Source organism: Rhinatrema bivittatum, chromosome 3 (assembly GCF_901001135.1).
Source record: "Rhinatrema bivittatum chromosome 3, aRhiBiv1.1, whole genome shotgun sequence".
Taxonomy (NCBI): domain Eukaryota; kingdom Metazoa; phylum Chordata; class Amphibia; order Gymnophiona; family Rhinatrematidae; genus Rhinatrema; species Rhinatrema bivittatum.
The window spans coordinates 517,814,197-517,826,788 of record NC_042617.1 but is presented as its reverse complement, the minus strand read 5'-3'; the positions used below and the strand labels follow the sequence as shown (position 1 = coordinate 517,826,788).

The window sequence follows — 12,592 nt, the reverse complement described above, 5'->3', positions numbered from 1 at the left end:
GGGGCATGTTTTAAGGTAACAGGCTGTTTATCGCTTCACATAGGTATTACAAGAAAGAGAGAGAGAGAGATTGACTAGCTATAAGGCCCTCATACTAGGTAGGTATTTATACCTCTAAGGGAGGCCCACCTAGCTACTCGAGGTGAGGTTTAGGTATTAGTGTAGGGGTTAGGGGCCACTTTGACATGCAGAGTGCGATGTAGAAACAGAACAGTGCACTCTTGTGAAGATTTTATGACCTTCGGAGTGAGGAAACTCACCCAAAGATAAGATTTGTGCAAGGTTCTCTCCTGGATAACATCAAGTTAGGTTGCGAGAACATTGCACAAATTTCACCTTTGTGTGAGTTTCCTCACTCCGAAGGTTATCAAATCTTCACAAGAGTGCATTGTTCTGTTCGTATGTCACACTCTCATGTCAAAGTGGCCCCTCACCCTTACACTAATACCTAAACCTTGAGTAGCTAGGTGGGCCTCCCTTAAAGGTATAAATACCTACCTAGTATGAGGGCTTTATAGCTAGTCTCTCTCTCTCTCTCTCTCTCTCACTTAAAATACTGAAAACACTATTTGCAAAGTGCGATAAAGCCATATCACATGGCTTCATGAAAAAGGTGTAGTGAAAACTGTGCAGTATGGCTTTGCAAACTGGAAAGCCAGCCCACTTGGCCAGAAATCCTGCCCCAAACTCCTCCCCTTTTCCTAATTTGCATCACACCATGCGTTATGGCGTTATCTAGGCAATTTTCAAAAGTCCATTTACACATGTGAAACCTTTTGAAAATTCAGCGCTATGGAGTGAATTTTCAAAGGAGTTACACACATAAAAGTAGCTATTTTCAAACATCGATTTATACATGCAAAATCCAGTTTCATGCACGGAAATCCTTTTGCAAATTCAGCCCAAGATTTTATATTGGGAAACCCTGTGTGAGCTGAAAAAAAACAAAACAGGTATTTTTTTCTTTCTTTCTTGTTTCAAATGTGTTTCAGCTTTGATTGTAGCTGACACCTTTCTGCCAATAAAGGAATTGTTAAAAAAGAATAGCATGAGCTCACAGTACCTTTAGCATTTTCGTTATTCTTTTTGTTTCTTTGATCTTCTTGGTCTTATTGCTTTCTATAATAGCATCATTTATGCTTGTAAATTGCTAGATTTAGAAAGATAAAAAAAAATGAACATACATAGGCGGATCATTTAATAAGCATTTTTCCCATAGACACAAAAAACCTTAGTAAATTAGGCCCATAATTTGCTTTGAATTTTACTTTCGGTCATACATAATAAAAAATAAAATAAATTTCACAAACTGGAACACAGAGATGCTTACATAATAATTGGCATCAAAACACAATGAGAAAATGTACAACAGATTTGAAAAAAAAAATCATTACTTACCTGATAATTTCCTTTTCTTTAGGACAGTCAGATGAATCCAAAACAAGTGAGTTTATGCTCCCCTACCAGCAGATGGAGATGGAGCAAACTGACGTCACCATATATAACTCCCTCTAGTGACATCAGCCAGGCCAGTATTTTCTTCAAAAGCAACTGTGGACAGACTAGCAAAAAAACTTGATTAAAAACAGATAATGATTTCAATATTCAGCCAACAGGCAACACTGAGCTCAGACAAGAATGTAATAATGCTAGTATAGGGACTGGTATAACACTTACCAGTAATCCCTGTAACACGTAGCCACGCAGGAGGACTATAATACAATCATTTGGCAGCCAAGGGAGGAAAACTGGATTCATCTGACAGTCCTAAAGAAAAAGAAATTATCAGGTAAGTAGTAATTTCTCATTTCTTAGTGTCCAGTCAGATGAATCCAGAACAAGTGGTATGTATTCAAACTACTCCTGAAAAGAGTGTGAGGCTGCCCGCGATCCAGTCAAAACTGCACATGCAAAGGCCGCATTTTTTCAGGCCTGCACATCCAGACGATAATTCCTAGAAAAGGTGTGTAAGGAGGACCATGTCGCAGCTCGGTAAATGTCGAAGGGGGACAACAATCTAACTTCTGCCCATGACACTGCCTGAGCCCTAGTGGAATGAGCCCTAACCTGACTAGGTAACAGCTTCCCGGCATCCACATATGCAGCTGCAACTACCTTTTTAATCCAGTGAGCTATCATAGCCTCCCTAGGGAGGCTAGCTCTCCCTGTCTAGTACCGCCATGAAGGATAAACAGACAGTCCAACTTCCGTAAAGGTTCAGTAACCTTGAAATATCGGACAATATGTCTCCTGTCATCCAAGGGTTGCAACAAATGATACTCCTCTACATCTCGCTCTCTGTCTAAGGACGGCAAGGAGATGGACTGATTCAAGTGAAACTCAGTGACCACCTTCTGTAAAGAAGGAACATTACGCAGCTGTACCACCCCTGGAGTCACCTGCAGAAATGGTTCCCAGCAAGACAGGGCCTGCAGTTCAGAAACCCTACACACAACACAAAATGCCACAAGAAATACCGTCTTCAAGGTCAACATCTGCAAGGAGAGAGTATGTAGTGGTCTAAATGCAGGGCCTGCCAAGAAGTCCAATACCAAATTAAGACTCCACAAGGGCACAGGAAACCACAAGTGAGGCTGAAGATGCTTCACGCATCTCAGAAAATGGGCCACATTAGGATGAGCCAACCCCTAAAACAGGAGAACGCCGCTACCTATACCTTCAAGGAATTGAGAGCCAAGCCTTTAAGCAAGCCATCCTGCAAAAATTCCAAAATGAGCAGAATCTTGACGAAAGAAAGAAGAGTGCTTCAATCTTCATACCAGGCCTCATACACGCTCCAAACCCACATGAAAGACAAGGGGTGAAGAACTTTCTAGTTCTTAGTAAGGTGGAAATCACTGCCGCAGAATAGCCATGTTTCAGCAAGTAAGCCTTTTTAAGGGCAAAACCGAAAGACAAAATTGATTTGGATCTTCTTGAAGAATAGGTCCCTGCCACAATGTGTGCTGGAAGTTGAAGAGGTGAGTCCACCAGAGTCTCTGCAGATCCGCACACCATTGTCTCTTGGACCAATCCACAGCACCCAAGAGCACCATCCTTCTGCAGTGCTCGATCCTTCAAATCAATCTGCTCAGCATGGACTACAGAGGAAAGGCATACAGCAACTTGTCTTCCAGCCACTCCAGCATACGGTATCGATCCCCAAGGACATCGGATCTCTTCTGTGACTGAAGAAGTGTGGAACCTTTCATTGCACAATGTCACCAACAGGTCCAAGAACGGAAGACCCAGGGATCCCAAATCAGTTGAAATGCCTCGTCTGACAATGCCCACTGTCCTGGGTCCAGACTTTCCCTCCTGAGAAAGTCTGTTCTTATGTTGTCTTTGCCTGAGATGTGCGAGGCCAAGATCGTCTGTAGATGCACTTCTGCCCATTCTATATGTTGTTCTATTTCCTGTTGGCTCTTGGTTCCTCCCTGCCAATTGATGGAAGCCACCATCATAGCATTGTCTGACATTATTCGGACTGAACAACCCTGCAGCCTGTCGCTGAACTGTAATCATGCTAACCAGACTGCTCTGGCTTTCAGGCGATTGATGTTCCAGACAGACTCCTCTAAATTCCAGAAGCCTTGCGCTGTCAGCTCCTGACAGTGAGCTCCCCAACCAAGGAGACTCGCATCCATCATCAGTACCAGCCAGTCTGGAGGGATAAGGGAAATTCCCTTCCTGCAGTTGTGAGAAGACCTCCATCGGCAGGTGATGCCGAATTGAATAGTCTTGAGACTGCGGGTTCCACTGAGACATCAGGGAGCACTAAAGAGGACACATATGCACCCTCGCCCATGGTACCACCTTCAGGGTTGCTGCAATTAAGCCAAGTACCTGCAGGTAAGACCATATAGTCGGACGCGTGGTGCTCATCAGCAGACAGAGCTACACCAGCAAATTCTGAATTCAAGCTTCTGGTAGGAACACCTTGCCCTGCTTTGTGTCGAAATGAACCCCGAGGTATTCCAGCAACTGAGTAGGCTGAAGACTGCTCTTGGTTAGGTTCACCACCCAGCCAAGTTCCTGCAGCAGGGAAGTCACCTTGTGAGTCACCAGGTGACTCTCTTCCGGCAACTTGGCTCGGATCAGTTAGTCATCCAAATACTAGGATTCCACCCTTTCTCAGTTCTGCTGTAACTACCATCATTACCTTGGAGAAGGTTCTTGGAGTAGTGGCCAAACCGAAGGGCAGCACCTGAAACTGAAAAAGGTGCCCCAGAACTGCAAACCGCAGAAAGCATTAATGGGAATGTGGGTATGTTTCTGATAGATCCAGGGAGGTCATAAATTTCCCCGACTGTACAGCCATTATCACTGAACATAAAGTCTCCATGCGGAAATGTTTCACCCGGAGATGACAGTTGACACCTTTGAGATCCAGGATGGGATGAAAGGAGCCCTCCTTCTTTGGCACGACGAAATAAATGGAATATCAACCCATATTTTCATGAAACTTAAGAACCAGGACCAAAGACCTCAGACTGAGAAGCCTTGTCAATATATTTTTCAATGCCTGCTTCTTCTGCAGGGAGCGGCAGGGAGACTCCATGAACACATCCCAAAGAACACTGCAGAACTCATATCACTTCCAGGACCCACTGATCTGATGTGATTTTGATCCATCCCTGATAAAAGAGAGAGAGGCATTCCCCTATCTCCTGTTCCTGGGGGTGGGTCAGCAAACCTTCATTGGGAGGCTTGGGAGGTTTCACTACCCAGACTGAACCCTTCCTGGGTTGCCTGGGGTAAAAGGACTAAGAACTACCGAAAGGCCGAGTCCTCTATAGAGTCTAAAACTGGATCCTCTAGCATGACCTCTCATGGAAAAGGAGTGCTGTGTCTGCTTCTTATCCTCTGGCAAACGAGGAACCAAAGATTCGCCCCACTTACTGGCCAGTTTCTTCAACTCACTCCCAAATAAAAGTGAGCTATTAAAGGGCAACTTGGTAAGGTTAGCCTTGGAGATGCAATCAGCCAACCAATTTCTCAACCATAACTAGCTCCTAGCCACTAGTATGGAAGCCACCTCTCTGGTGGCTTCAACCCCAAATCACAGCCCGCATCAACTAAGAAGGCAGTAGCTGGTTCCATAACATTCCTGGAATTTGCCCCAGAGTCATCAACTTCCTGGGAAAGAAGCAAAACAGAGCGAGCCACCAAGGAACAACAAGAAGCGATCTGCAGGGTCATTGCCACTGCTTTAAATGCCTGCTTGAGGATAGTCTCAATCTTTGTATCATGAGCATCCTTCAAGGCCACTCCTTCCATGGGAATGGAAGGTTTTTTCATGGAGATGCACACACAAGCGCATCCACCTTCGGAAAATGTAAGCGCTTTCTTACCACTAGATCCAGAGGGTACATGCCTTCCAAAACCTGACCCCCCCCCTCTTTGAAATTAGCCTCTGGGGTACCCCACACAAGATCAATTCTTGAATGGCCTCCAACACTGGGGGAAAAAAAAGAGGCTTTACACAAGGAAAACAAAATGGGATTTTTCTTTGGTTCAAACATGGGATCTGTCCCAGGGACCCCGAGCATTTCCAAGGTCTGGGAGATCAAAGCTGGCAGCTCATCTCCATGAAAAAACCATAGCATAATTCTATATGGTTCTAGACCTGGAGGGATGTCACAATCCTCCAGAGAATCAGGATTGGCTTCATCATCCATGCCATCCGGGTCTTTATCAGAAGGACCCACTGCAGCTCTAGGAATACTCCGGTGCTTAAGAGAAGGTCCAGCCAAGGTTCCCACCTGCTCTTCCATTCTAGGAGGATTGTGCCTGAATAAAGGATTTCTACCCCTAGAACAATTGAACCCAGAAAAATGTAGAAGTATCCAAACCAGAAGGTACCTGGGGTGAACTCACAGAGCTACCATCCCCTGCTGTGGAACCAGTTAGGGGAGTTCCAAAATCAGGTACTCCCCCCTATGTCATCTTTACTCAGACCTACATCCAGCTGGGAAGAACCAGGCTTCATGAAATCAGAGGAGAATAAATCTCCTTGAGCCTCCAAATAGCACTGGCACAAATTAGCGGGCACTCCTGGCTGAGATGCCTTAATATGACAGGGAGAGCAAAGAGAAAGTAGCTTAGGCTTTTTAGGTATAGGCACAATTATGGCCCACAATGTGCTGAGTGACAGCTGGAGGCATGTGTCTAGTGCTTTTTTTTAAGACGTCCAAAAATTCTAGATGTCCAAAACTTGAGTGTCCAACATTTGAGCATCCAATACTTGGGCATCCCAATGCTAGGCTCCAAATTTGTAGACATCCATAGAATAAGTGTGGCTCAAAGGACAGACACACAATGAAAGCTTAACTTGAACGCACAAGGAAGCACTAGCTTGGATGCAATATAAAGCCCAACTAGGTGTCCAAAAAATAATGGAGGCACAACTGGACACACAGCTAGATGCACACGCTGAACCAACAACCCTATAGAGAGCAGCCTAAGAAGCGTGCAAAAAGCCAATGAGGCCTACCTCGTGGTACACAACCAAGAATCGTCAGAGTGGGACCTAGACAACTGAGGCCACTCAACCCACCAGGCTGCCCATGTCCCTTGACCACCCATAGAACGGGACAAACATCGGAATGGTGCACTGAGCACAGAGACCAGGAGGAAGAAAGTCCTAAAAGAACTGCCTTTCACTGTCTCTGATTCTCTCTCTTTTTTTTTACTAAACAATTAGCAGAGCTCAGCCTTACCTGGCTAAGCACAGAGATGGTCTCCATCTGCAGAGGGAGAGGGCATTTGCCGCCAGCACCACGTTCAGCTCCCAGCACCCGCTGCCTTTCAGCTGCTCGAGCAGCTAAGTCTGTGCCGGCAAAACCAGCTACCGGACCCAAGGCAAACCTCTGAGGGACCACATAAATCACCTCAGGAATTCTCAACTGGGGAAGAGACCTATTAGGAAATCTTTTAGGAAAGTAGACCCTTAAGCTGAGGCGAGGTTGTTGCTATCCTAAGGGGGTGGCCCCCGGAGGTCCTCGTTGTCAGTGAGGTGGTACTAAGGAGGAAAGCCCAACCGGAACTTCACCTATACCAGCCCTCGTTCCCCGCAGGTTTAGCCCTTGGGTACTGGGGCCGGCAGGACTTAGGTGCGGGCCTTCCCGGAGATGTTTGTAGGCGATGGGAGGTGGCGCCAATGAGGTCCAGGTGAAGAGGCCAGCAGCGGTCAGGCAGAGTCAAGAACCAGGCAAGGAGTCAGAGCAGGCGGAGTTCAAGCAGAGTCGAGTACCAGGCAGGGACCAGAGGCAGGAACTGAGGACCAGGAGTGAGGCAAGACTAGAGCAGGAACACAGACAACTCACACTCTACAGGACAGCAGGACCTGCTGCTGAGGCAAATTTATTTATCTATTTATTTATTTGGCATTTTTCTATACCGATATTCTTGTAAACAAGTTACAAATCACCTCGGTTTACATTTGAACAATAAGCTTTGCACAAGGATGCATTACATTGAACAGGGGGATCAAGACTTGGAGCCAAGCAAAACGGGGAAAAACAATTAGATAACTTGGTACGAGTAATACAACTGAGGAACAAATGATGGAATATCTCTCCTCAGAGCGGCTTTCTTGTGATGTAGTTCAACAACGTTGCCTAATCTGAACCGTAATGGTCAACCGAGTTGGGCAAAAGCTTCCCCAAACAGCCATGTCTTTAATCTTTTCTTAAAGTTGTTTGGGCATTGTTCGAGTCTAAGCTCAGGGGGAGGGAGTTCCATTGCAAAGGTCCCGTCGTGGAGAGGGCTCTCTTCCTTAATGTGGATTTGATGGGGTGGGCCGACAGGGTGTTTCTGTATGCTGATCTCACTGGTCTGGAGGGCATGTGCTGTTGAAATGGGAACTTAAGATCCAGGGGTGAAATATTGTGGATGGCTTTATGGATGATCGTTAGAATCTTGTAAGAGATTCTGTATTTAATTGGGAGCCAGTGAAGGTTCCGCAAGATGGGTGTTATGTGGTCTCTTTTGTTAGACCAAATTGAGAGCAAAGGGGCAGGGTTTATTTATTTTTTTATGCATTTATAAATTTACACATCAAGAACAATCTTAAATAATGAAAATATATGAAGTACAGATTACATTCCAAAATCAAGAAAAAACATCTTATAGGGGAAAGCAGAGTTGCTTACCTGTAACAGGTGTTCTCACAGAACAGCAGGATGTTAGTCCTCACATACGGGAGACATCATCAGGATGGAGCCCAATCATGGAAAACTTTTGTCAAAGATTCTAGAACTTTGACTGGCACCTACTGGGCATGCCCAGCATGGCACTAACCCTGCATCCAGCAGGGGTCCCACTTCAGTCTCGTTTATAGCAAAAAGTACGTGCAAAAAATAAAATAAATCGTAAGTGAACCCAACTCTGCGGGGTGGCAGGCAGGTTTCGTGAAGACTAACATCCTGCTGTCCTGTGAGAACACCTGTTACAGGTAAGCAACTCTGCTTTCTCACAGGACAAGCAGGATGGCAGTCCTCACATATGGGTGAGTACCGAGCTGAGGATGCCCGAGCAATGCACCAAATGCACCCAAAGACATGCAACAGGCACAACAACAGGGGTGGAAATTTGGTTAGGAGGGCATCCTGAACACTGAACAGGTCGGTGGAAGGATGTTGGATAGTTAAACTGAAAACAAATTGCGTAGAATAGACTGGCCAAAGATGCAATCTTGCCTGCTAGCCTTATCTAAGCAATAATGGGCTGCGAAGGTGTGGAGAGAACTCCAGGTAGCAGCCTTATAAATGTCAGCAAGCGGCACCGAATGGAGCTGCGCTACTGATGTCGCCATGGCCCTGATCAAGTGTGCCTTCACACGGTCTTGCAGCGGAATGCTTGCTTGCTTGCTGCAAAAGGAGATACAGTCCGCCAACCAGAGGAGAGGGTCTGTTTTCCCACCGGATTTCCCATTTTGATGGTATCAAAAGCAACAAACAATTGGGTGGACTTCCTATGGGCTGAAGTGCACTCCAGATAGAAGGCTAGGGCACGTTTACAGTCCAAGGAATGCAGGGAGCCTGTTCTCATGGGGCCTGGGAAAGAAAGTAGGTAGTATTATAGATTGATTAATATGAAATTCTGATACTACCTTTGGAAAATTTTAGGGTGACTGTGGAGCACTACTCTGTCATGCAGAATTTTAGTGTAAGGCGGGTAAGTAACTAATGCCTGCAATTCACTAACTCTGCGAGAGGACGTGATAGCGAGAAGGAAAACTACTTGAGATAACGGAGATCACAGGAGTGGAGAGGTTCAAACAGAGGTTTCATGAGCCACCCCAAAACCATGTTAAGATCGCAAGCAGGGGCCGGAGGGTGCAGTGGAGGTCTTAGATGGAACAAGCCTCTCATGAAGTGTGCTACTAAGGGTTGTGTCGAAATAGAGACATCAGCTACACCCCTGTGGAACGCAGCTACCGCAATAACATGCACCCTGATGGAGGAAGTTTTGAGGCCCGACTCTAACAGGTGCCAGAGATAGTCCATAAACTTTGCAGTGGAACAAGTGAAGGGGTCTATGGACATGGAAGTGCACCAGACCGTAAACCTCTTCCATTTAGAATGATAAGACCTCCTTGTGGAAGGCTTTCGTGAAGCTACCAGGTCTCTGGACACCGACTCTGAAAGGTTAAGAGGTTGGAGCATCAACCTTTCAACATTCCAGGCAGTCAGGGACAGGGCCTGGAGGTTGGAGTGGCGCAGGTACCCGTCGTTCTGAGCTATCAGAAGCAGATTCTTCCCCATGTGCCGGCATACTGATAAGTCTTGGAGGATTGGAAACCACACTTGGCGTGGCCAGTGAGGGGCTATTAGAATCATTAAGCCTTTGTCCCTCTGTAACTTGACGAGAGTCTTCAATATGAGTGTAAGTGGAGGGTACGCACAGAGGAGACCGCTGGCCAACAAGAGGGTGAAAGCATCCTTTGGCTGCGAGAGGTGGCTGCGAGTGAGAGAGCAGAAGTTTTCTGCTTTGCGGTTGTGGACTGATGCAAAGAGGTCTATGTGAGGAACGTTGGAATATTGTGTCCGTTACCGTGGGGTTGAAAGACCACTCGTGCGGATGAAACCTGCGACTCAACCTGTCCGCCAATACATTGTCTACGCCCGCCAAGTAGGTGGCTCTGAGATACATTGAGTGGGAAAGGGCCCACGCCCATATCAGTGCAGTTTCCTGACACAAGAGGTAGGACCCTGTTCCCCCTTGTTTGTTGATGTACCACATCGCCACCTGATTGTCGGTTTGAATCAGGATGGCCTTGTTTGAAAGGCAATCCTCAAAAACCCTGAGGGCATATCTGATCGCAGGAAGCTTCAGGAAATTTATCTGGTGTTTGGCTTCCTCTGGAGACCAGGTTCCCTGAGTCTGCAGGTCGCCGACATGAGCACCCCACCCTAGGTTGGAGGCATCTGTTGTCAAGGTAATTTGAAGTTCTGGAGCTTGAAATGGAAGACCTTGAAGTATATTTTTTGTTGCATCCACCAGGCCAGCAACAGGCGGAGCTGCTTGGTAACTTGGACAATGCTGGACATTGGCTGACAAGCTTGGATCCACTGGGATTTTAGGGTCCACTGCATTACTCTCATGGCTAGATGGCCATCGTAGTGACATGCACCGAGGATGCCATGTGACCCTGCAGTATGAGGAAGTGACGAGCAGTAGAGGATACTCGAGTCTGCAGGAGATGCGCCAGGGAGGCAAGGGTGAAAGCTCGATCCTGAGGGAGGAAGGCTTTCGCCTGTATGGTGTCTAGATCAGCCCCTTTAAAGGATAGGGTTTGAGATGGAACTATCTTGGATCTGGGATAGTTGATTAGAAACCCTAGGGAGACCAAGGTATGAAGAGTGAGACGCAAGGACGCCAGTGCGGCTTACTGAGTCGGAGCCCTTATCAACCAATCGTCGAGATAAGGGTAGACATGGACACCTTGACTCCTGAGGTAGGCTGCTACTACTACGAGGCACTTGGTAAAGACTCACGGAGCAGATGCCAGGCCGATTAGCAGCACTCGGTACTGGAAGTGTTGTGGGCCAACCAGGAATCACAGGAATTTGCGATGAGATGGAGTGATCGAGATGTGTGTGTATGCGTCTTGGAGATCTAGAGAGCAAAGCCAATCTACTCTTTGCAGAAGAGGAAATAGAGAGCCCAAGGTTACCATCTTGAACTTTTCGCTTTGTAGATACTTGTTTAGGACACGAAGGTCCAGAATTGGACGAACGCCACTTGACTTTTTTGGTATGAGGAAATAACGGGAATAGAACCCCTGCCCCTGTTGGGAGAGGGACACCGGTTCTATTGCCCGGGATTCGAGAAGGGGAGAGTGGTCCGACGACCCCCACGTAAGCCGAGGTGGAGAGTCCGCTGGTACAGTGAGGAAGTTGAGGTGGTAACCTTGAGACACCACAGCAAGTACCCACTGCTCTGTGGTGATCGTGTGCCATAGGTTGGTGAAGTGGTACAACCGACCACCGATAGGTACGGATGGAAGAGGAGGTTGGCATATGTTCTCCAGGGAGGAGTCAAAATCCTGAAGCTGGTCCCGGCTGAGGGGCTGGCTGTGCCTTCTGAGGTCGGGTTTGTCTGGACTGACATTTCTGATAAGGTCTGGAGGGGCAACCTTGAGAAGCAGGAGGATAATATTTTCTTGGCTTATAGGCTGGCCGCTTAGAGTCTCACCTGAAAATCCTCTTGGATGTGGATGAGAAATCAGCAGGCACTGAAGAAAGTTGACGCAGCGATTCATGGTGGTCCTTTAGCTGTGCCACAGTCTCCTGAATTTTGTCCCCGAAGAGGTTATCTCCAGCACAGGGTAGATCAGCCAACCTGTCTGTACCTCTGGTCTTAATTCGGAGGACTTCAGCGAGGCCCATCTTCTTGCACTAATCTCCACTGCGGACACCCTGGAGGCAGTGTCAAAGATGTCATTGGCAGTGCGGACCTCATGCTTGCCAGCATCCAGGCCTTTTTGAGCCAGAGCATGGAACTGACCCTGGAGTTGCTCAGGTAAAGATTCAGAGAAATCCTGGATCTTCCTAAAAAAGTTCTCTGTTATACTGAGTCATGTATAACTGGTAGAAGCAATGCGAGATATCAGCATTGATCCTGAAGACACGTCTGCCAAATGTGTCCAGGGATTTCTGTTCCTTCCCTGGAGGAATGGAGGAATGAGGTTTGGAATGTCTTGCCTTTTTCTGGGCTGATTCTACAATCACAGAGTGATGATCCAGTTGTGATCTTTGAAACCCAGGAGCTGCCTGTACAAGATAGGTGGCATCTGTCTTACGGTTGACAGGTGGTACCGTACCTGGGTGCTCCCAATTCCTCTTTAGTAGATCAATGAGGATTTCATGAATAGGAATAGACATGATTTCCTTTGGGGCATCAGGAAACTGGAGAACTTCCAGCATCTTGTGCCTTGAGTCCTCTTCTGTCTGAAGATGAAATGGAATAGTCTCAGACATTTCTTTAATGAAATTAATGAAAGATATATCCTCTGGAGGAGAACGTTTTCTCTCCTCAGGTGGAGATGGCTCTGAAGGTAAGTCATCAGTATCCTGGGAAGTAT

The 12,592-nt window shown here is 46.8% G+C and overlaps 1 protein-coding gene across 1 annotated transcript in view; it reads right to left on the bottom strand.

The window, feature by feature from the left end:
• Positions 1-12,592, bottom strand: part of NUGGC (nuclear GTPase, germinal center associated) — an 864,070-nt gene that overhangs the window by 412,981 nt on the left and 438,497 nt on the right. Inside the window, exon 10 of the mRNA XM_029596224.1 lies at positions 1,064-1,150. Coding sequence (XP_029452084.1) covers positions 1,064-1,150 — 87 coding nt within the window. The remainder of the gene's footprint in view (positions 1-1,063; positions 1,151-12,592) is intronic.